Source organism: Halichoeres trimaculatus, unplaced genomic scaffold, assembly GCF_033239565.1.
Source record: "Halichoeres trimaculatus isolate MK-OKI-2021-1 unplaced genomic scaffold, fHalTri1.1 fHalTri1_scaffold_24, whole genome shotgun sequence".
NCBI lineage: Eukaryota > Metazoa > Chordata > Actinopteri > Labriformes > Labridae > Halichoeres > Halichoeres trimaculatus.
The window spans coordinates 7,556,501-7,579,969 of NW_027437202.1; the positions used below are offsets into that span (position 1 = coordinate 7,556,501).

Sequence of the window (23,469 nt, forward strand, 5' to 3'; positions counted from 1 at the left end):
GTTGTCCTCAAGTGGTTCCTATTCTGCAAAACCTCATCAGAATGGTAAAAAAAATGCATTTCACATTTATTGTAAAGTAAAAAAATACATAATTAAACTAGATATTTCTCACACAGTTAAAAAATGACTGTCAAACAAAATATATAGTCTGAAGAGTGTTTGGATGGTGAGCTGTAGCAGAGCCCAGTGTCATTTAGTATTCAAGTCATAGCTGCATGGATACAAGGTGTTGAATAAAGTCCAGGGATCTAAAATTACAGTCTTTAACCGCCATTATGTTCCTGAAGCTGGTTTGTCCATTGCATTTATTGTCCAACAGCATGCACAACCTGCTCTTTTCAAGTGTTGAATTAACACATCCCAGAGGTTCAGTTTATCCACCTGTTCAAGTCTGTTTATTGGGACTCTGGATGGTCATTCACTGGGGGACAGAAATGTAATGAGGAGCTGAAATAGTTACCTTGTCAGTCATTTTTTATGTAAGGGGTCTTTTAGGTGAGAGAAGTTCATCATGGCAGTGTTGGAGATCTGGTGCTCATTTCAGTTCAGTATCATTTCAAGGAGACATTGCCAAACCATTCAAAACACATCAGGAAAAAGCAGCATTACTATTCCCCAGCTGTTCTAACAAGTACATTCAATGTAGGAATAGTTTGGCAGTGCTTGTTCATGAGAAATGTTCAACCAAGTCCCTGCAGGGTGTTTCAGTGTTCATCAGGATCACAATCTGCAGCAGATCCTTGAGATTTGCTCTGCAGATGTTTTAAAAAATATTGTAAACAAACAGACGTAACATGACATGATTTAAAGGCAGCACAGTCACTTTGTAAAAAGCAAAAGAGCCGTTACAAAAATCAACATCTAGCCATTTTAATGCACAGCTGTCGTAAACCAATGCACAACAAATTAAAATATCATTTCACCTTGGTTAGGCAGAGGGACACCGACAATTAAAAAGCAACGCTAAAACAGTAAAGCACAAAAAAAAAACATGACGTCATTTCTGCTGTTTATGCTCGTCGTACATGGTTCATGACACACTTCCATAGGCTAAAAATGTCCGGGAGTCTATGGCACGGCATTTGCAGATCATCACATGTAAAGCATAACTGATTCACAACTCTTCTGGTTTTCTTATTTCTTTAGGATATGCACGAATGAAATGAGACTGAGTCAGGGGAGGGTTAGAGATCAGACAGAACAGGAGCCTTCACTTTCATGGTTTTGACCCTCTACGCCCATTTCTCTCAGGACACACACACCTCAGGCTGCGCTGTGCTAACCTTACTACCACTACCAGCTGCAGGGGCATCTGCAGCTGGAGCTGACGCCGTGTCGGACCTCTCTGGTCCTGAGACCTGGCCCGCCATGGTCCTTCTGAAGAGACGCATGCTCATCTGCAGCAGCTCTGTGTCGACCACGGGTGAAGCAGGGTACTGTTTGGTCAGGCCCTGGAGACGAAGAAATCGATCATAAGAATTTGTGGAAGGAAGGAATTTGTGTTCCTGATTGGGTTTGTCAAGTCGTCACTTACTTTTTCATTTTTTAACAGGTGCCGGCGGATGGCGAAGTCTCTGCGGGCACACAGGGCCTTGCAGCAGGGCCCGAGGTTGGTCAGCAAACCTGCTCTTTCCACCCGCCTGTTCAGGGCGGCCATGTTCAGAGCCCCCAGGTCATTCTCAAAAAGCTTGTCAGCATCTGGAGGAGAAGAAGGGACAAAGACTTAGATGAAAGGCTCACAAATTATTTCGATCAAGAAGGCTAACATCTTTCTAACGCCCACCTTTAGGTTCGTCCAGTTCCGCCTTGCACACCTCTTTGACCTGCTCCAGGAGCTCAGGCCCCGCCAGCCGCTTGGAGATGCCCGCTCTGAGGAGCACAGCCCCTGGCGTGAACCGGAGCAGCGCTGCCCCTGCTGCACGGGGCTCCTGCTTTTGTTTGGGCATCAGGCTGGACCAGTCCACATCGATCACATCCAGGGGACCTGATCAGACAAACGATGAGGACGAACCATCAAACAGAGGACCTGAGCACTTTGTGTTTCATTGAGCTTCTTAAATTATGTTTTGGTTTGATGCAAGTCCTCTCCCAGTACCTGTAGCTTTCTCATCCTCCGGCTGATCCTCTTTTTTCTGACTGTCAGCCAAAATTTCATCCAGCTCGTCATCACTGATTGGTTCGTACTCCTCACCGACAGATGCAACCGACTGCCCATCGTCCTCTTTCCCGTCCTCATCCCCTGAAAACAGCAGAATCATGGATTCCTTTAACTCAAACAGACACCTCACAGGACTAAAGGTGATTTACTCTCCTTCCTCCTCCTTACCGTCCAGGCTGTCTGCCTTCTCCAGCTCCCGGTGCTCTCCCATCAGATGGTGGCTGTTGCTCGGCTTCTCCATCTCTGGCGGGCTGAAGGCTTCTCTGGGCAGCAGAGGCTCGTAGTCGCCCCTGTCCTGTCTCATCATGTCTCCTCGCAGGTCCCCTCTCATGTCCCCCCTCAGGTCCCCTCGTCCAGGAGCCCTGGGGTCACTGTGGGGCGGCAGCTCCATCATCATCATCCTCTCTCTTTCTCGGTCGCCGCCGCGGCTGTCTCTGTCCCGCTCCCGCTCGTGCTGCTGAATGAGTCCCTCAGGAAGTAAGCGCTCCCTGTCTCTGAGGTCCCGTTCCCTGAGGAGAGGCTCCCGACCAGGACGCATCAGCAGCGGCTCCCGCCCCCTGCTGGGCCAGTCCCTGGGTTCGGGCTCCCAGTCCCTCTGCTGCTGCAGCGGCTGCTGGAGGAGGAGCGGCGGCTGCTGCTGCTGCTGAGGCCGCAGCTCCTTCCGCTCGCGTTCACGCTCTCTGTCTCTCTCAAAGGGCTCCCTGTCCCGCTCACGCTCCCGGCTGTCGTAAGAGCCGGCACGAGACCTGGCCTGTCGCTCGGAGTCAGGAGAGGAGCGTCTGGAGCTGTGGCTGCGGGAGTCCTGTCGATCTGTGGGACGACAGAGGAACTGAAGTTATAGGGAGAGAAGAGTGAAACCAGAGTGAAGCAAAAACCTGGAAACGTGTCTCTACCTGAGGACGTGCTGCGGCTCGGCTCTCCTCTCCTCAGCTGGTCGATTCGGGACTTCCTCTCCGCCCCTGGTGGCTCATTCACCGCCTGCCGCTCCCTCTCCCGCTCCCTCTCTCGCTCCCTCTCCCGTTCTCTGTCTCGGTCCCGAGAGTTGGTCCCCTGCAGCCTTCCCCGACGGGACCTTGGACCTTGCGGGTCCTCTCTGTGCGCAGACTCGTTGGAAGGCGATCGCAGTCGTCTGGAGGACGTGCGGCTCTGGTTGCTCCCCATGCTGCTGCTGCGCGTCTGCTCAGGAGGAGGTTTCCGGAGCAGGGGCTGGGACATGAGCGGCTGGGGGGTCAGGGTCTGCAGGAGCATCGGGGGATCCTGAGGGAGCAGAGGAGCGATCGGAGGAGGGTTGCACCTCTCCCTGTCCCTCCCTGTCCGAGCACCTCCTCTCCGCAGAGGCTCAGCTGGAGCTCTCTCAGCAGCTGAAGGAGGCTGTGAGTCCAGAGGTCCTCCTCTGTCTGTCACCTCCTCATCGGACCAGTCACTGAAGTTGTCCATCTTGGAGAGAGGAGACGGTTCTGCGTTACCTCCAGCGCCGCGATGATCAGGTCTCATGGAGGGCGGTGGCGTGCGAGGCCCTCTCTTCCTCTTACTGTGGGGCAGGTGAGCGGATGAATCCTCATCCGACACGTCCGACTCTCCCACTCGAGGTCGTTTCTTTCTGTCCAGCATCTTCTTCTTGGCTCCTTTCCTGGGGGAGTGTAGAGGTGGAGGGACATCTGCAGGCGGCTCGGGGTTGAAGCGATCTCCTGCACCGACCAGGCTGCTCCCAGCGCCGCCGTCGTCTTCTTTGCGACCCTTCTTCAAGCCCCTCCTCTGGGACTTTGTCTTCTTTTTGCCGTCTTCATGAGCCTGTGAGCCGGCTGTGTCTCTGTCCTCGCTGCCCGCTGCGAGGCTGGAAGCAGGAGGAGGTGGAGTGATTTCTCGCTGGTCTCTGGCTCTGCTGCGAGACTCGGACAGTGAATCAGCGAGGTGTTCTCCTCGTCGGTCAGCGCCTCTGCTTCTTTCAGCACGAGGAGGCTCCAGGTCCTCCAGGCGTCCTCGTGTGTCCCTTTTGTCCCCGGCTCCTCTGCGCTCCTCCTCCTTCCAGTGGCCGGGCTTTTCGTCTGAGGCTGATCTCGGAGGAGAGCGAAGCAAAGGCTCCTGGGGGCGCACCACCTGGCTCAGGAGACGATGTTTATCACCTGGATGAGCGGACAGAGGAGTCACGATTAAATCTCTGTGTTTAGGAGTTCAAACTTCAGCAGGTGGGAGCAGTAAACTCAGCCCTCTTTAAACTGAAGTGGTTTGAAATGGATTTGACAGATTCATAACAAACAGGAAGTGGAGACTAAAGATGGAGAGGTGTGTTCTGGTGCCCTTTCAAAAAGAATTTCCTACTGTCAGATGATGGCGGACACACTGGGCTGGGGAGCAGGGGCTGTGGGTGGAGCTTGGCCTGCCCTCGGCCAATCAGACGCTCACTTTTGTCGTCTGGGCTGTTGTAGCCGTCGCTGTCTGCCGGGCTGAGGTCGCGTGTTGCTCTTTTGGGTGACGGTCGGGGGCTCGGGCTGCTCTCCACCCTGGGTCTCTTCCGGCTGCGAGAAAAGGAGATTTAATCCAGGAGGAGATAAAAAAAAAAGAGGTCAAAGTGGAGCTGGAACCTACCTGGTCTTCCTGTCGTCCCGGGCGTCTCGTACAGGCCGCTCCTCCCTCGTGTCCTCCCTCCTGTCCCTCCTCTCCTCCCTCCCTCGCTCCCTCTCCTCCCACTCCCTCTGCCTCTCCCTCTCCCTCTGCTCCCGTTCTCTCTCCCGCTCCCTCTCGCGCTCCTTCCTCTCCCTCTCGCGCTCCCTCTCGCGCTCCTCCCGCTCCCTCTCCCGCTCCTCACGCTCCCGTTCCCGCTCTCGCTCCCGTTCCCTCTCCCTCTCGCGCTCCCTCTCCCGCTCCCGTTCCCGCTCCCTCTCCCTGGCTCGCTCCCTCTCCGCCTCCCTCTCCTTCTCTCGCTCCTTTTCCCGCTCCCTCTCGCGCTCCCTGTCCTTCTCCTTCTCCCTCTCGCGCTCCCTCTCTCGTTCCCGTTCGCGGTCTCGGGCTCTGTCGTCGCGCCGCTCGTCTGCCCTGCGCTCCTCCCTCCTGTCGTCCCGCTCGGCGTCCTCTGACCTCCCCTGATGTCTGTTTGGAGACGCCGCTCGCTGATCTGGAAAACACAAAGAAGAGATCAGAGGATTCCTGAGGACGGGATTTATCAGGATGTGTTGATCCTCCACCTCTGTCTCGGTTGTCTCTGCGGTCCCGCTCTGCGTGTCCTCCTCTCCTGTCGTAGGAGGAATCTCGAGCCGGCTCTCCTCTCCTGTCGCCCTCGTAGCGATCTCGGTCGGAGCTCCTCTCTGTAGCGCTGCGATCGCTCCTCTCTACGCTGCGTTCACGCACCGCGCTGCTCCTCGACTCCCAGCTGTCGTGGCTGCTTTCCAGTTGGGAGCCGCGAGAGTTTCTGTTTGAGGCTGGAAGAAGAAAAAAAAATCTTTGTTACTTAAAAGTTCAGATCTCAGATTCAGCGAATCAAGAGAGAGAAATTTGACGTGTCGCACCTTTATCGGCTGTTTCAGCCACACGCCCCCTTCCTCGTCCATTCCTATCAGCTCTTTCTCCCCTCGTCTCCGTCCTCCCATCATCCCGTCCATGTCCTCTCCCATAGCTCCTCTCCTCCTGAGCAGCTTCCTCCTTCCTGTGCGCCTCAGTCCTCTCCCTCTCCCTCTCCTTCTCGCGCTCTCTTTCCTTCTCCCGCTCCTTCTCCCGCTCCCGTTCCCGCTCTCGAATCTCCAGCGACTCCCGGCTGGAGCGGGTCTCGGTTCGAGTCTCTCTGGAGTCTTTCAGGTCTCTGTTGTCCCGATGGTCGCGAGATTCTCGAGTAGCCTCTCTGCCGCGGTCGCGGGCGTCTCTTCTCTCTCGGGACTCTCTGGTCTCCCTGTCGTCACGGGAATCACGCGATGAAACCTGTTCGGAGTCGTAGTCGCGGTCGTCACGGATGCTGTCCTTCTCTCGCTTGCTGCGGCTCTCTGAGGACAGGACGCATCAACATTAACGACTCATGGAAAGAAGGATCACAGTGAGCAGCACATGAGGAAAATCAAACTCTGGATAAAGTTACCATCTCTGCGCTCGTGTCGGCGCTCCTGAGCGGGCGGACTCCTCTCCCTCTCACCCCTGCTCCTCTCACGGCCTCTGGAGTGACGGCGGCTGGGGGTCGACCTGTCAGATTGGCGGTGAGGCGAGGAGGCATCATGAGACGGAGGAGGTGATGGGGAGCGGCGAGAGCTCAGAGGAGGGGAGGCAGAGGCGGTGGCTGCTGAGCTCCGGTGGTAAGCCGGGGAGGACGAGCGGCGGCGGCGAGGGGAGGTCGAGTGCCGCTGAGCAGAAGAACCGGAGTGAGAGGACGGGGAGTGATGGCGGGGAGGAGTGGGGGTGTGCTGGCGGCGTGGAGGAGAAGGCGACCTGTGTGGAATAAAAGCACTGCTTGTTAATCGTCGCTCGTTTTGTCGTGTTTGTGTCAGAAAGGTTTCCACACTCACTGACCTGTGAGGAGGAGACAGCAGAGCTGACGTCTTGTGTGACGAAGCTTTGGGCGAAGTCGATTTCTTCCTGGATGGAGGTGAAGTTGGATGAGACGACACACTCCCAGAGCGCTCCTCTGATGTCACCGACCGCTTGGCCTTATGGGAACTGTCGGATCGGTCCCTGTGGGCAGCACAGGTCAAAGTTAGAGACTTCCTCTGAACTCTGGAGCTGAGCTGAGCTGAATCCAAACCCTACCTGCGCTTCTCCTTCTTCTCTTTGTGTTTCTCTGCGTCGCGGCCTCGGTCTTTCCCCTCCTTCTGCTTCTCCTCAGACTTCTCCTTGTTTTTGTGTTTTGCTTTGTGTTTCTTTCCGACCACAGGAAGATCCAAAGGGACTGGTGGAGGAGGACTGGGGGTGCGGGGGCCTTTCTTCTTACTGTGGCTCCCTTTCGAGGACCTGGATGGACAAAGGACAGATCATGTGGGACATCCTGTGCAGTTGAATCCTCAGATCTGTGTTTTCAGGACGGTGTAAGCCGATGCCTACCTGGCTGTTTCTGAAACCGGTGAGGACACAGACGCCTTCTTCTCTTTCTTTCCAGATCCCAGGCCTTTTGTGCCACTTTTGTGTTTTGGGGATCCACTGGACTTCCTGGAAGAGGGTGAATCTCTGTTGCTTAACGGTTCTGGGGAGGGCTGAAGGAGACATGAGGGCAAATGGTGAAAAACCAAATCTCTTAGTAGGATCAGCTCTCAGGGTAAGGATTAAAATACTGATCTGTGGTGGAGGGAGTTCCTCACCTTGGGCATGGCAGTGGCTCTTGTTTTGGTGGGGGTCTCATCTTTCTTGATGACAATCTCCTCCCTCTTTTCCATGTTCTCCAATTTCATCAGCTCACGCTGGATCTTCTGACGCTTCATTTCTAGGGATAACTCGTAGTCGTAGTCACCGATATCTGAGTCTTGGAGAAAAATCATGGAAACAAATCAAGAAATCAAGTTGATGCAGGTATGACATGAAAACTCTGGTTTTCTCAATCTACCTTCTCTGTTTGTCTCCCACTCTGTGGGCTCTTCTTCACTCGCTGGGGTGCGCTCCTTTGTTATCTTTATGTCTTCCTTCTCCCTGTGTCGGCCTCTGGAGGAGTCTCTCTGCTGCAGACAGTCACATGCACGCACAACATGTAGTAAAACGACACCATCTTCAAAATCTCAAAGAAATCTGAAGAAGAAGCAGGGAACCACTCTCACTGTGGGGGGTGTGGGCTCGTCTAGGTCTCGCTTCACGTTTTCTTGGTCAACATCTTGTCTTTTATTCTTCATCCTCTCCCGCAGATCACCTGTGGGTCTCTCGGCTGACCTGCTCCATTAAAACAGCGATCAACATTTACATTTGGCATCAAAACGGTTTGTAACTCAGCATAGCACACTCAAACTGAAGAAAGCATCATACCGGCTAAAGCTAAATCCTTTGCCTCGTGGCTGAGTGCCATGTGTGTAGCGACAAGTGTTGCCGTAACTGCAATTTCCAGTCTTCAGCCAATTTCTACAGTGACTCTGAAAGACACAAACAGGCCTGATAAATAACAGCTGGGGAAATGTGATGATCACAGCGGAGCTCATACATACATCAGCAGCATTACTCCCAGTGCTGGGGCCGAGTCTCTCAAACACACTGGGCCGGCGGGACGGGGCGGTGGGGTTGCTGGTGGTGCTGGTTGTGGTGCTGCTGCTGCTGTCAGATATGGTTTTTGAATTCTCCACTGTTACCTTCCGCCTGATCTTGGACATTCTGCAGGACTGGAAACATGACACAGGATGCTTCATGAAAACATCTGAAATTATTCATCCGCATTTTTAAAATTTCGATGGCTACACACTTGTTAATGTGAATAAAAACTTAAACACAGCCAGGAATGGCATCCACACATGTCAAAATATGAATGTAAAGCCTTGATTCACTGTACAATTTCTGTAAACACCTTTATATGCTTAAACTCAGAGTATAAGCATACTTGATGAAGCCAATTCAGTAAAACAGATATCCCCTAACGTGCTGTGCTGTTTAACCACAAAGACTATTACTATAACAGATCATTTCATTCATTCATTTGAGCTGCAAAGCTAATTTCACGTATCTAGCACTCTATTTCGGGAGTAAATTAGTCAAATTAAAAATAAAATCACTTCTAAACCAGCTTTAGTATATGCTACCTAATCAACAAAAGGCAAATCAGAGCATAAACAAATATAAGCAAACGAAACTGACCCCGTCTGTTGTTGTTTGTGCTTACAGTGCTATAAGCTACACTTCTCATCCAGAGTTTAAAGATCTGAGGCCGATCTGATTTTAAATTACGTGTAAAATGTATTCACAGAAGCCAGTTTAATTGTAAAAGTAATATATTTCTCATGGTAAATATCTCACAATGTGCAAAACAAGCAAACTAATGCTAGTTATCCACACAGCTAATGCTAGCCTCGCGCGGCCTTCAGAAACATGCTAACTAGCTTCTATGCTACAAACAAACGCCGGCTCACCCAAGATTTGGATTCGGTGTTGCATCGACTTGAGTCCAGTGAGGGGATTCAGCGCCTTTCAAGAGAACCCGGCTGATTATTCTTTAAAATGAAAGGCATAAACTGCCCCGGGAGCCTTCATGTTGGCGCAGAATGTGCAGCAAACGACCTGCTCTTCCGGCTCGTCTTTCTTCTTCTTCGGTTTTAGGGTTGATAAACAACCTGTTGGTGCATTTACGCCCACTACTGGTATGGAGTGTGGATTGAAGCATAAAGCATCCTATTCTTTCAGTAAAGTCATGAATAAATAATAGAATAGAATAGAATAGAATAGAACAGAATAGAATAGAATAGAATAGAATAGAATAGAATAGAACTTTATTGTCATTGTAACAAGTACATGAAATTGTAGTCACAGCAGCAATCAAGAAAACAAAAGTACGAAAGTGTAAAGAAAGTGCAGAAAGGTCCATAAGGAAATAGATGCTGACAGTCTTAGTTCTGTTAGCCACGTTTGTGAATAGCATGATGCTACTCTGCCCTCTGGTATTCCCTCTGTTGCAGGGTTAGCACAGCTAGCTCGTCCATCTTATTGGAGATAGATCTTACATTCCCAATAACGATGCATGGACGGACAGGTTGATGTCGTCACTTCTTAGCTCACACCTGAGAACCAGCACGTCATCCTCACCTCCTTCTCCTCACCTTGTGGGGAAACATCCGGCCTTGCACCAGTTAGCATTGACATGTATGGATGTATTACTCTGTGTTCTTACTGAAATCTTGACTGCTCTTTTTTTCTTATAGAAAGGTGAGGTCCTTTGCATAAGCCTAATGGCTTCTTGACCTCTCCTGACACATTTCTTTGTTTTCTCTAAATACTTCCAGTTTGATTATATGTATCTTTTATTGTGCAAAATCTAATAAACAAATAAAAAAATAGACATGCTACAGGCTGCTAACAGCTGAGTTCACATGTAAACAATGCAGCCATGGTTACATGTAGGATTTCCAGACAAACACAGGAGAAAAAGTAGTAAAAATATTGCTGAAGACACAAAAAGTTTGGTGTCTATGACCAAGAAATGAGCCGTATAAAAGTAATGATTCACTCCAAATTCAAAGATTATGATAGAGAGATATAAAAAATTACAACAAACGTGGCGGCACCATAGTAATATGAAATAAATTAATCTTTCACTTTTATTTACACTGTTTTTGTTTATAATGTTTATTAACTCTCTTTGCATCAACAAAAAGCTTCCCAACATCAATCCTAACACAGCCTCCTTAAACATAATAAGGTAGGCTTTAACTTTCCCTTCTGGCAAAGTGGATCATGTCAGTTCACTTTGCATGAGAATGGACATAAAACTGAATATACACTGAATTCAAAAATGATATTTTTTATTGCATTTAAGTTTCAAAAGATTTTTTTAGAGGTTTGTTTATTAAAAAGACGTTGATTTTACAGGTGAATCCACTGTTGATGTAAACATCCAGTGGCCTGTTTCCAAGAGTCATGAAAACACAAAAGAAAGATGTAGACTTGAATAGATATTGCAAGCATGTTTTAACACACTTCACATCAGTTAAGCAACTCAATACAGTTATGATACAAGCATAGTTCAGATTTTTTATCTTTATTGGGATACAATGGAATAGAAAGGTGAGACAGCATTGGCACTCAGTGATACGTTGTATTAATTGAGACTGAATTTAATGTGAGTTTAAGAAGATTTTGTGTTTTTTTTTTTTAAGTAGTGGATTATTAACGTCACAGGGAACATTAATAAGCCAACACTTACAGGAAAAACCAGGGCACCTGGAGAAAACCTGAGGAAACTCAACATAAAAAAGTCTCACTTCTGCTTCCCCTGAAGCAGAGTTTACACACAAACATGTCTCAGTACACGCTCCAGAGCTGTTTGCAGTGTATCAGCTGCATGGTATCCACCCATTGAGGTGTATTTCAGAATCCTGCATAACAGCTGGATCACAGAAACGGCAGTAAAAAATAGAGCTTTGCTGATGAAACGAAGCCCTGAGATGGCTTCTTTGAGGATGGATAAAACAGCTTTTAGTACAGTTTTCACACTTTTCAGAACAAAATGTCCTAAAATCTCTCGGTGAGCAGGAGAAAGCGCCATGAGTCCAATTAAAACAGCACTGCTCACAACAACTGAAGGGTTTGTTTCTCTTTGCAGCCAGTTGATAAATCTTGCGACCTGATTTTCCCTGTGAGGGTTTTGAACCAAACGTTGGTCGGCTGCTTGTCGCTGTCGTAATTGTAATTTTTGTTCGTCAGTCAGACGATTTTCTGCCTCTTTCAAAAATGCTGGATAAGGATTTGAGGATGTATCCCGAGTCCATTTTCTGACTGTTTTGGTGACATATGCACCAGCAGAGAGGCCCCAAGTGAAGATTGACATGTTTGTTTTTTGATAGAGTTTGATGAGTTAACAGAGGAGCTGGTGTGTATCTGAGACTGTGGTATGACTGCAGACTGAATGGTTCCACAGTTTATGTGAATTAGGTTTAGAACCAGAACCCCACCCTTATGACATCACAGTGAGGGGGCAGATGAAGGGGCTCGGAGTGTTGCTCATGCACCGATTGCGATTGTTCAAATGTTTGGTGCTTTAATGGACACGGAGTCACAGATCACATTTCAAAACGGTTTAATTTAACCATGAAGTGTTCGATGAAAGGGATTTAGAGTCTAATCAAACACAGCAAACAAACAAACAAAACCATCCCAAGTGCTGATTCTCGAAAAACAGACACAGAAATCTGCAAGTTTGATTCACAAAAAGCTTAATCCATCAGCTTTATTTGCAGGTGCTTAGAAAACAGCAGGAGGACTTGTTGGAGCCTGTGTTTTCTCTATCACCTTCAAAGCGATGGTCTTCACAGCGGTCAGAGCTTCGTTACACGCCTGTGGGATGTGAGACGGTGGCAGGAGGAAGCCATATCGTCCACGGTCCTGCAGCTCAAACGTGAAGGAGTACTTGATGCCGAGGTTGTAAGCCCAGTCATCAGAACCACCAGGAGCCAAGTCTAAGGGACAGATACCAACACTCATGTGAAGAAGCGGGATCAGGATTATTCTGCATTAAAGTCAGAAGTTGTTCTTACATATTGTCTTTGCCCCTGCACCATATCTGTACACGCTCCTGTAATATCTTCGGATTTTCTGTGCAGCTTCTCTGGCCATCTCAAGCTGCAGGAAACACATTCAGACATTTAAAGGTCAAACAAAGCCTCAGACCTCTGCTTCCAAACACTCACCAGGTCATCGTGGTTCTCCGCTTCCTCTAAGGTGCAGGAGTACGGGAAGAGCAGCATCTGGGAGTAGGAGTGGATGGTGATGTAGAGCTGCACCGTGTCCTTGTGAAGGCGCAGGAAGTCAGCCACAGCCTGGGACTCTGGTTCAGACTCAGGGAATGCACCGCAGTAGATCTCAGAGCAGGGTTCATTGGAGGCTCCTTCAGCTGCAGAAAAACAGCATCACTTAACCTCACAGACAGAGGATTGATCAGATCCTGCAGGAGTGTGATGGGGGAAGACTTACTGCACCAGTTGGCATCAAAGTTTCTGTTCAGGTCCACTCCAGTGCAGCTGCTGCCTTTGTTTGTGGACCGGTTCTTCCTCCACATCCTGTTCTGAGATAGAAGAATCACCCACAGGTTATAAATCCACTTCAAAAGCACCTTAAAAGTCTGTTTGGTGTGTTCTTACTGTGGTCCAGGTGAAGTGGTAACCATCAGGGTTCATGACAGGCAGGATGTAGACGTCCATGTTGTCCAGGATGTCTGTGATGTCTTGGTTTATGTTATAAAATGACAAAGACTGTGGAGGGAGAGGATGATGCATTTAATAAGGGAAAAAGACATGTTACCTCATGCTTTTTTTTTTTTTATTTAATGCACTCACATGCTGCACGAACCACAAGCAGAAAGCAGGAGAGATCCACTCTCTGGCGTGGATCCCACAGTCGATCCACATGGCTTTTTTATTGGGTCTGTTATTGAAAGACAACTGAGCCAAAAATGGTTAGACTGAGCCACATGTTTGCAAAAACTGAAACCATAACATCTTTTACTCATCAGGGGGCGTGTGCGTTTACCTTTAGGACATAGAGCGGTCGCTTTTCACTTGATGAGCCAATAAGAACAGTGCTGACCGTGGCGGGGTGCTCCTGTGTGGTCCTGTTGATCCAATAATAGATCTACAAAGCGATGGATGGTAAAGTGACATCACTAGTATGATTATCACTAAGCTGTGCATTAATTGTAGTTTTCAGGAAATACCTACATCATCCAGACTGTGATACCTCTCGTAGAAAGTTGAGCTGCTTCGAGGGTCCGTGGAGTCGTTCCTCGTCTGCATTTCAATCAATTCATTAGTGTTGGCCAGTAACACCCTGAAAAGAAAGACACAATAACAAACATGTAGCACAACTTGCATGCTGTATGAGACACAGTTTGGATGATTGAATGTGTTTCAGGAAGTATCCCACTCATGTGTTATAGCATGTCTCTGCAGCAGAGCCATCACAGTCTCTAAGCTGGTTGCAGGAACAAACAGATGGACCTCGGTTTCTTCTTTGATGAATTGAGGTGAGGCGGGCTGTAGTATGGCTGTCTGAGAGATACGAACACACAGAACAACTCACAAAAGATAAATATAACAACAGCCACCACTGACGTGTATAAAGAAAAACATCTACCTCATTTTGGGAGGACACATTCTTTACGACGTCGACTTGCTCCTGAGTTTTTGGGGTGATTGATAAGATTTGATCACTGAATAAGGAGAAAAACAGGATTATAAACTCCTCAGTGAATGATAAACACGTCATGATGTTATGAAGGAGGGGAGGAATTTGTATCTTCTTTAATAAAGTTAGTACAAGAAACTAAAAACAAACCAAACTGACTTACTTTATCTCTTCTGTGCAGAATCCCGTCTTCAGGAGTGGATCCAAACTCATGAAAACAAACAGAACCAGAAGTCTTGTCATGATGGTGGGATCCTTGCTGGAAATGACAGAGGTTTGCTCCAAAAACTCGGGAGAAGGGAGAGATTATTGATCAAAACAGTGTTTATTTAGAAGTTAAACATTACTTTTTGTGAAAGACGAGGGCAGAGATCAGTAATCATGGGTGACAGAGACACCAGGTGAGGACATCACTTTCATAAAGATTTGAGCTACAGTTTAAATCTTATTTGTTATTAATTTATATCTAAACTCGTAATTTTATATCAAGTTGTCATAATTAAGAATGGAAGATGCAGTTATACCTCCTCACCGCTTGATGGCGCTTTGCGTTAACACCGAACACTGAAATCACAGAGGAGGAAACGTAAACAGGTGATGTGTTTCTGTTGTCAAGATGTCGGCGCACGATCAGCTGGTGCTCTGTTTGTGTGAATTAACCAGGTGAGCTTCAACAGGTACTAAAAGAAGTACATAACCTCATAGAAACATTATTTAATTACGATTATAAAAGCGCGAATATCGCTTCTCTGCGCGTTAGCTGCTACGTTGCTAAAGGGCTTCTAATCAGTGCAACGTCACTTACGTCAAATACGTCATTATATTTATTGGTATTATGAATTATTTTGGTATTAAAACGATTAAAACAGGTCTTCTGACGTTTAAAGAAGCTGTTTTATTTCATATTTAATTTATTTTTTAGCCTTTCAAATATATTTTTGACATATATTCAGTAATAAAACAATAATACACGAACGTACGAGTTTTCTGCTCTGTATTTCATCCTATCTCAACACATCCAGTTCAATTCCGCTATGTTTATTATGTATTTAGACATTATTTCTAATTTTTAAAGGAAAATATGTCAGATAACTGTGAAGCTCAGTTAAATTTTGAATTACAGACTTTTCAAATTTAAATTTTGTAGAGTCATAAAGTGTTTTTTTTTTTTTTAACTATTTAATTTTCACCAAAGTGACTTGCTCTAGTCTGATCTTTGTGCTCCAGGTTGCTGTGGAAGTTGCTGCTCCCCCTCCTGTTCCTCTGCCTGCTCCTCATCGCAGTCCTGGTCCTGCTGGTGGTCGCTATCCGCCTCTGGCTTCAGAGCAGGAGGAACGCCCGGCGGGCAAGAGATGGTCGTCCAACTGTTGCTTTCTTCCACCCATATTGCAACGCTGGAGGTGGAGGAGAAAGGGTGCTGTGGTGTGCCATCAGGGCGCTGCAGAACAGGTATGACCTTGAGAAGTTGACAGTTTTGTTTCCCCCTCTTGTCTATTCACCCTGTGTCTCCCTCAGGTACGTGGATGTTAACTTCGTGGTGTACACGGGCGACCTGGGTGTGACAGGTCAGCAGATTCTGGAAGGAGCTCGTCGTCGTTTCAACATCGTCCTCCCTCGGTCCGTTCAGTTTGTGTTCCTGAGGCACCGGCTGCTGGTGGAGCCTGGTTTGTTCCCTCACTTCACGCTGCTGGGGCAGAGCGTGGGCTCTGTCTTCCTGGGATGGGAGGCTCTGACGGAGTTTGTCCCCGACCTGTACATCGACTCCATGGGCTACGCGTTCACCCTGCCCCTGTTTCGATATCTAGGAGGCTGCAGCGTGGGGAGTTATGTGCACTACCCCACCATCAGCACTGACATGCTGTCTGTGGTGAGGGAGAGGAACCCCAGGTAATCTCTGCATGTGCTGTTTTAACCTTTTCTTAAAGATAGACGCTCTCAGGCAACCTACTTGTGTTTTAGGTTCAACAACGCAGACTACGTCACCAACAGTCTCTTCCTGAGTGCCTTCAAAGTGGTCTACTACTGCCTCTTCGCTCTCCTCTACGGGATGGCCGGCTCCTGCAGCGACCTCATCATGGTCAACTCCTCCTGGACCCTCGATCACATCCTCTCTCTGTGGCGTGCTCCAAACCGCACCAGCGTGGTTTACCCGCCCTGCGATGTCAGCGCCTTCCTCGACATCCCTCTGGAGGAGGATGAGGACAAGAAGTGCCACTCCATTGTCTCAGTCGGGCAGTTCAGGCCGGAGAAGGACCACCGGCTGCAGATCAGAGCATTTAAGAAGGTGTTGGAGCGCGGGAGGGCGGCGGCAGGGGGCAGAGAGGCGCTGAAGCTGGTTCTGATTGGTGGGTGCAGGAATCAGGAGGATGAGGACAGGGTGCTGATGCTGAGGGGTTTGTGCCAGGAGCTGGGTGTGGCGGACAGAGTGGAGTTTAAACTGAACGTTCCTTTTGAAGAGCTGAAGAGAGAAATGGGGGAAGCTACTATTGGGCTGCACACCATGTGGAACGAACACTTCGGGATAGGTGCGTCATTATTTTAACGTTTAAACCGTTAAAAAATCATGTCACAGGTGTTAAACTGACTTATTTCCTCTCTAGGGGTGGTGGAGTGTATGGCAGCAGGGAAAGTCATCCTGGCGCATAAATCTGGCGGCCCTAAGCTGGACATAGTGGTCCCCTTTGAGGGCGGGCAGACAGGCTTCCTTGCTGATGACGAGGACAGCTACGCAGACGCCGTGGAGAGGATCCTGGCTCTGCCGCCTGAAAGCCGGCTGCAGATTAGACGCAGTGCACGCCAGTCTGTGGCTCGCTTCTCGGATCAGGAGTTTGAGGCGTGTTTCTGTGCTGCTATGGAGCCGCTGATGGCGACGCTGGAATAAGCTGTTACTGACACAAAATACAAGCTAATTCACTTGGCTGAAAGACATTCCTTTGTTGATGGTGTTTAAAAATTACCAGAAAGAGAAGAGAAACGTTCATGTTTACAAACCTGAAATGTGAAGTATTTTTGATATTGAAAGAAATAAAGAAATGATGTGAGCACAGGTGAATAAAAAGGAAGCTAAAACGTGACCCCACCACTGTGATATGACGTAGATATGACTGACCAGAGCTCAGATAACTTCCTGCAGCACCATCAGCTCCATCCAGCCTGCACATTTAGAGACATAATTTAAATCATACTTCAGATTTAAAAAAATGTAATGATTTTTTATGAAGTGTAATGCAGGATGACACCACCAGGGGGGAGCAAAACCCTCACAAATACAGAGAATGTGTCATACCTGAGTGGTTCAAACAATGAGGACTCGGAGGCGGATTAGCGTCTGGTTTGAACATTTATATTGTGATTTTCAGTTTAAATGCAAGAGGACACATTAACTCTTATCTGCAACCGCTTTTTCATCACTTCACTTGGCCCCACATGTTCACGTCAGCACATCAATAACTTACATACTGTACTGTAGCAAACATCCTGCAAAAGACAATGATATTCAGTTAGAAGAAACGGTACACGCCTGCCCTTCAGTGGAGATAAAAACCACAGGAGGATGAAAGTAGAGGGTGTTGAAGAGACCATCCTTCTGCTTGTAGACGCCAATTTGAACCAGTTTAAAGTGTCTTAAATATTAATGGTATGTCGTCCTGATACACACACACATGTAGGAGTTGAGCACCCTTGAAGTGGAGGCATTGCTGCAAGAAATCAAACCCATTATGAATCACAAAATCATTATCGTAGCGTAACGCAGCGAGGGTTGAAGCAGTAATGGCACACACACACACACACACACACACACACCAGGGTGGAGGCAACATTCAGTCTAACGCCACTACACGGTGTAATTCTCTGTACATCAACCCGACAAATGCATGTTTTTCAATCTGTGAGGATGAGATGGGTTACTTCACGATCCAATCTGTACATTCCACTTCCTGAAATGTGACACCATGTGACTCGAGAAGGAGGAAACAGGAGTAGCAGCTGCAACTGTACAGATACAAACTGAAGGATAAGGTCCAAAATCGAGCCAAACACACGGGGAACTCGCACAGTCCACAGAGAAACACCACCGCAGGCCGCCCCCTTTCCATGTACAGGAGTCCGTTAAATAAAAAAACATCTTTATTTTACAGATGCACTGAAGGAATCTGCTCTGACTTCTGTGCAAGACTTTGGGAATAAGGCGTCCTTCTCATTTGCATTTGCAAAGTTATGAAACAGTCTAGAAATGAGATAGCAGATTTAAAAGTTTAACAGATTTTAATTTTTTTTCATCAGAGCCCGACTGATACATGTGATGGGATCTTTAACTGATAACTCATGATACTAAAATTCCAAACAACTTTGCTTTGCTAGTGCCCCCTGCTGGACAAACCAAGCAATGACAGCTTCTCCTCATGTATCAGTCAGGCTCTACTTTTTTCAGCCTTCGTTTCTTAAATTCATCATCCCCAAATACATTCCTTTGTGCCTGAATGTTTTGATCCTCTCTTGACTTTGTTGACCAGCTTTTAAAATACAAACTCATAAAAAAATCCTTCCATTTATCAATCATTAAATAATTTCATATAAAAACAAACCTATCTGCGTTCCATGAAGGCCTTTCTCTAACGCGTAACCACACCAAGTTAAACATGCATGCACACAATGCATGTATGTGTCTTCAGCCTTGGTTTCTGTCTCACCCACACCTGTTCCTCATGCACACACACCTGTTCCTACATGAGCTCCATGCAGCATCAGAGCAGAAAGACCCTCCTCTCTGTTTTCGATCCAGTACGTGGCACAAACTTATGGCAGAGAAGCAGATACATGGTTCAGCTCAGACCTGGACGTTTGCACAGTTCTTATTATTACTGGACTCTGCTTGGGGAACCAGGTGAGCAACATCACATGAGCAGAGAGTTTGGACGTCACAGGGGGTCAAACTTCCTGCTTATGATTGAGTCAGCCAAGCTTTAAAAATGCAAAACTGAGCAAACACCAACAGATCACGCTCTGGTTTGAGTATGTACACAGTCACTCCCATAAACTCTGTCATTGTCTTTATCGTGTCCTGATCGCCAAACTCAACACTCCCCCGTAAGTTTCGTGGCGTCCCCCCGTTTGGGTGGTGCAGGCGGGGGTCCTCGTCGCAGCGTTGCATAGCCTGAGATGTTTCCCGACATGTAGCCGCCGTTCCCCCCGTTGCTTTGCTTCTCTTGGTCCAGGAGCAGCTCGGGCGGAGGCGGAGGCAGCGCCATGTCGTCCATAGTTCCTCCGGTTTCCAGCTTCCCCGAGAGGCCGGCGGAGTTCAGGGAACCCTGGCGACCCACTGATTTCCGCTTCAGAGTCCGGTTCAGATCCTCCAGGAAGTTGGGCTGGCCTGAGCCGCCCTTTGGGGAGGTGGGTGGAGGTGAGAGTGGAGGGGGATCTGGTGTGGTGTTGCTACGCCGCACCAGCGTTGGTGGAGCAGTCTTTTTGAGCGAGCTCTTCCCCCATGTTGAGTTGCTCACGAGGGAAACAGGTGGAGGAGGAGGAGGAGCCTGGGGCTGGGGGTTGACCACCGCAACCCTGGGTGGACCTCCACTGTGGGCGTCAGAGCCAGGGGGTGGAGGAGGGGGGAAGAGCTCAGAGGCTGGGGGAGGAGGAGGGAAGTAGGCGCACTCAGGAGGTGGAGAGGGGAAGTCACCGCCGGATTGCTTCGCCGCGCTGACTTTGGCCTGGAGCGCCGCCGGCAGGTTGGACAGGTTGAGCTTCCCCGGTTTGGGGGGAGCTGGGGGGCCATTTGTGGGGTCTTTCGAGGGGGATCCGGTGGAGGAGGAGGTGGCGCATTGGTAGGAAGGAGGTGCGTTACCCTTGGGTGCAAACTTGCTCAGTAAGTTCCTCCTGGACTCCTCGTAGGACGCTGAGGCGTTCTCCTTGATGCTGGAGTTCCTCTGAGGAGTGGGTGGAGGCTTCTTACCTCCATAGCTGGAGGATCCTGTGGGTGACCTCCTCAGAGGAGAGCCCAAGTTCCCAGGAGGGAGGGGGGGAGGTGGAGGAGTCGGGCCTGTGGTTGGTGGGGGAGCAGGGCCTGTGACAGGTGGAGGTGGCGGAGGAGGAGGGGGAGGAGGCGGTGCAGGGAAGCCGGCGTTGTTATCCGGAGGAGGAGGAGGGAAGTCTGGAGACGTGAGCTGCTGGCCTCCTCCTGGCTGCCATCTTGGTTTGGTCTTGACAGCAGGGGGGGAGAGGGGGGCTTTGGGGCTCTCCGTGTGATTGGCTGCTGAGGACGACGCCCCCGGGAACTGGCTGGCGAGCTGTTTGACCAGAGACATGGCGGGCGGGCCTCCGGTGGAGATGGAGGACGGCTTGGACAGGCTGTGCTGCTTGGGCAGAGTGGGCGGGGGGTGGCTGGAGGTGTGCCCCGCCTGGAGACTGAACTGCTTCTTCAGAGGAGCTGGCGGAGGTGGAGGAGGAGGAGGTGGTGGGGTTGGACAGCCCAGAGCAGCAGGAGGTGGAGCAGGAGGGAACGGGGAGACGGGGGAGATGGGTTTGGGGACGGCGTGAGGGACGAAGCCTGGGTTGAAGGTTTTTGGTGCTGGAGGAGGCGGGAACTGGTTCGGCACTGGGAACTGCTGAGGAGGAGGAGGAGGTGGTGGAGGAGGTGGCGGTGGAGGAGGAGGGGGCGGTGGAGCTGGGGCAGGAGGTGGGGATTCTTCAAGGCCTCCGTTTGGGGAGAGGAGGTCCCGCGGCGGGCTGGGGAAGCGCTCCTTTAGCGCCTGTTTCAGCCCGTTGGGATAAACAGGGTGGCTCATGGGAGCCATGACTGCAGGAGGTGGAGGAGGAGGGGGGGGAGGGGGAGGAAATGCTACTCCATTGGATTGGGAAAGAGGAGGAGGTGCTGGAGGTGGAGGAATGAAGGAAGGAGGGGCGGCGGGGCTTGGAGGACCCATCTTTAACACCGCCATGGCTGAGCCTGGAGTCGGCATGGAGGGTGGAGGAGGAGGAGGAGGTGGAGGAGGAGGCGGGACGTTAGTCCTTGCAGCTATGTGATTGACGTTAGGTTTGACGGGAGCTTGTGCGGGGGGCGGAGTCGGGCCCACGGGCAGGACCTGCTGACCCAGGGCGTGGATGTGACCCGGCAGCTTGTGGTTGTTGAAGGACTTCTGGTTCTGGAGCCGGTTGATGGTGCTGAACTTGTACATGGTTGGAGCTGGGGAGTGGTGGGACACCATCTGGACTGGTGGTGGAGGAGGGGGAGGCGGCGGCGGGGGAGGTGGGGGTGGAGGAGCCACTTCCTGCTGAGGGGGGACGTGGTTGTAGGTGACGATTTGTGGAGATTGTGGAGCTTCAGGTGGACGCTGCATCGTCTGAGGAGGAGGAGGAGGAGGAGGCTGTGGGGTCTGCTGAGGAGAGGGAGGCTGAGGAGGCTGGAGGGGGGGGTGCTGGTGTTGAGGTGGGGTCTGGGGCTGGATGGAGGAGTACAGAGAAGGTGGATGCTGCTGCTGCTGTTGGGGCTGCGGCGGAGGCTGGGGTTGGGGGGAGGGCGTCAGAGGGAGGTGGTCCACTGAGTGCTGGCTGTGATGTCTGTGAGCGTGGGAGCCGTGCGGCAGCGTGCCCGACCTGGACGCCTCCATCCTCATTTGCTGGAAGAAAAGGAAACTACGTCAGCTGGAGAAGGCGACACCGTGGGTTGAAGCAGCTTTTCTGACTCATCCTCACCTTGGTGCTCTCCTCGATCTGGGTGCCTCTCTTCCAGGCCTCAGAGAAGATGGAGCTGACCACGCTCTGCGAGCGCCCGTGAGAGGACCCTGTGTCCACGCCGCTGTCTGAATGTCCTGAATGGTTGGACTGGGACTCTGAAGCACAACGAGAGGACAAACCTGAGTGCAGCTCCTGAATTTGAGCGGGTACAGCCTGACTCTTCATGTGGGACTGACCTGGTATGCTTGCAGAGCTGGAGCCTGATCGGATGCTGGAGGTGGACAGGGACGACCAATCGTAGGCCGCCTCTGTCCTCTTCATGGCCTCCTGGTAGTTTGTGTACAGCTGCTTCCCGTACTAAGAGGAAACACACACTGAATCCAAACACGCTCGTTCTTAAAGTGGAGGAAAACAGCTTCAGAGCGGGGACTCACCTTCGCGATGCGGATCCCATTCACCCATTGGTGCAGAGTCCTGACGTCATCGCAGCACAGATACTTGATGTACTGGGACTTCTTCTGGATTTGAGGATGCTACAGAAGAGAAAAGGGGTGATGATGATCCAAAAAGACTTTAAAAGCAGCTCCTGGACCAGATGCAGGATGAGGATTTCTTACCTTAAGGGCCAGGCAGTAGTCGGTGGGAGCCTTGTATTTGCTGCGGTAGTCCTGCCCGTAGTACACGTTGACGTGGTCCAGCTGCAGGAAGCAGACCAGATCTCTGGACGCCTGCAGAGAAGAGGTGCAACACAAGACTTGACGTAGGGATGCTTTATTCATGGAGGAGTATTTTTGGGACACACGCTGCTTGTGTGCTGAGTGATGTTCCTCTAAAAGGGCTTTAAATAATTATGCTAAGCGGATCCCTCTGCCTCCGCGGTGGATGTTGTGTGCATGTTTGGAAGAGTAGTAACACAGATTTGGATTAAATGTACGATGCTTTATTTAACACCTGGAAACTGCGCGCTGAGCTTTGACTTTTTTACACATTTAGGAGTTTGATGGAAAACTCTAGAGACCACCACAACAGATAACGTGTGCTTGTTTCTAATCGTGTCGTCTGATCTGTGCAGAAAGTTTGCAGCATGACTCCCACCTTGGCTTTGCCTTTTGGGACGTAGTAGATCCCAGAAGCTCTGAGGAGGAAGTACCGCTTTTTCCAGGACTTCTTCCCGTCCTCTTTCAGCCAGAGGATGCCTTCGATTTCCGGCACCGACACCGAGCCGCCGCAGAAACACTCCTGAAGGATGCACACACATGTTTAGAGCAACTGATGTATAGAGTGAAAGGAAATTCAGTTTTTTGTTCAGTCTCACCTCCAACAAGGCTTCTTTATTCCTGTCAGCCATCTCAGACGTCTCCTTCCGCCCCAACAAGTAGTTCTGGAGATGATTTGGAGGATTAGTGGAGTGAATGGAGGACAGGGGGGAGGAAGCAGGGGGGAGACAGCGGCTCACCTCGTCTTATGTGAGATAAATTATTCACCTTTTACTCGCTTTGCAGCTTTGACCTACTTCCAGCTCTCCTACACAAACACACACTCCCCCGTTCACTCTCTGGGCTGTGCATGCATAAACAATGTGTTTGTGTGTACGGCACATGCTCCCAGCTTTTACACACTGAGCAGTGATCTGTGCTCCGTGTGGCGTGGACGTCTGTGCGCTCACCTGAGGGTTCTTGAAGAGAGCGTATTTCTCGATGCGTTCGATGAACATCAGCTTGTTGTGGCTGTCGCGGGTCCAGTTTAAGAGGTTCTCCACCAGGTTCTCGTGATCTTCAAAGATGCGCTCTGAGAAGGAAGAGGATGAGATTCAGGATGTGGAATTAATTTTAATTCTCTTTTTATTAAAATATTGCATCATATCATTC

The 23,469-nt window shown here is 49.8% G+C and overlaps 4 protein-coding genes across 8 annotated transcripts in view; 1 reads left to right on the forward strand and 3 right to left on the reverse strand.

The window, feature by feature from the left end:
- Positions 1–372: 372 nt before the first annotated feature.
- zc3h13 (zinc finger CCCH-type containing 13) lies at positions 373–9,356 on the reverse strand. 2 transcript variants are annotated; one of them, XM_074664507.1, is made up of 20 exons: positions 9,169–9,356; positions 8,257–8,427; positions 8,081–8,184; positions 7,879–7,987; positions 7,671–7,782; positions 7,429–7,589; positions 7,175–7,323; positions 6,884–7,084; positions 6,647–6,808; positions 6,222–6,565; positions 5,662–6,129; positions 5,341–5,574; positions 4,745–5,270; positions 4,562–4,674; positions 3,052–4,281; positions 2,327–2,968; positions 2,096–2,239; positions 1,784–1,984; positions 1,535–1,698; positions 373–1,451 (listed from the first exon to the last, which is right to left on the reverse strand). In XM_074664507.1, the coding sequence occupies exons 2-20, from the start codon at positions 8,416–8,418 to the stop codon at positions 1,248–1,250; spliced, it is 5,430 nt and encodes a 1,809-aa protein (XP_074520608.1). In that variant the 5' UTR covers positions 8,419–8,427; positions 9,169–9,356; the 3' UTR covers positions 373–1,247. The 2 variants fall into 2 exon arrangements, with proteins under 2 accessions (XP_074520608.1, XP_074520607.1); XM_074664506.1 differs by having other exon boundaries at positions 4,478–4,674.
- A 2,636-nt stretch (positions 9,357–11,992) lies between these two features.
- On the reverse strand, positions 11,993–14,322 carry cpb2 (carboxypeptidase B2 (plasma)). Its single transcript, XM_074665022.1, has 11 exons — positions 14,094–14,322; positions 13,880–13,955; positions 13,670–13,794; positions 13,465–13,573; positions 13,277–13,378; positions 13,084–13,188; positions 12,889–12,999; positions 12,722–12,812; positions 12,439–12,641; positions 12,286–12,370; positions 11,993–12,207 (listed from the first exon to the last, which is right to left on the reverse strand). The coding sequence occupies exons 1-11, from the start codon at positions 14,171–14,173 to the stop codon at positions 11,993–11,995; spliced, it is 1,302 nt and encodes a 433-aa protein (XP_074521123.1). The 5' UTR covers positions 14,174–14,322.
- Positions 14,323–14,475: 153 nt separating this feature from the next.
- Positions 14,476–17,004, forward strand: alg11 (ALG11 alpha-1,2-mannosyltransferase). Its single transcript, XM_074664170.1, has 5 exons — positions 14,476–14,593; positions 15,158–15,379; positions 15,446–15,817; positions 15,890–16,455; positions 16,531–17,004. The coding sequence occupies exons 1-5, from the start codon at positions 14,547–14,549 to the stop codon at positions 16,809–16,811; spliced, it is 1,488 nt and encodes a 495-aa protein (XP_074520271.1). The 5' UTR covers positions 14,476–14,546; the 3' UTR covers positions 16,812–17,004.
- A 253-nt stretch (positions 17,005–17,257) lies between these two features.
- raph1b (Ras association (RalGDS/AF-6) and pleckstrin homology domains 1b) overlaps positions 17,258–23,469 on the reverse strand; it is a 31,330-nt gene continuing 25,118 nt past the window's right edge. For all 4 annotated transcript variants that reach the window (XM_074664166.1, XM_074664169.1, XM_074664168.1 and 1 more), the window contains 8 exons: positions 23,268–23,389; positions 22,917–22,982; positions 22,697–22,840; positions 22,219–22,329; positions 22,036–22,134; positions 21,838–21,958; positions 21,620–21,756; positions 17,258–21,543 (listed from right to left, as the gene is read on the reverse strand). In XM_074664166.1, the coding sequence (XP_074520267.1) occupies positions 19,006–21,543; positions 21,620–21,756; positions 21,838–21,958; positions 22,036–22,134; positions 22,219–22,329; positions 22,697–22,840; positions 22,917–22,982; positions 23,268–23,389 (3,338 nt within the window). In that variant the 3' untranslated portion in view covers positions 17,258–19,005. The remainder of the gene's footprint in view (positions 21,544–21,619; positions 21,757–21,837; positions 21,959–22,035; positions 22,135–22,218; positions 22,330–22,696; positions 22,841–22,916; positions 22,983–23,267; positions 23,390–23,469) is intronic.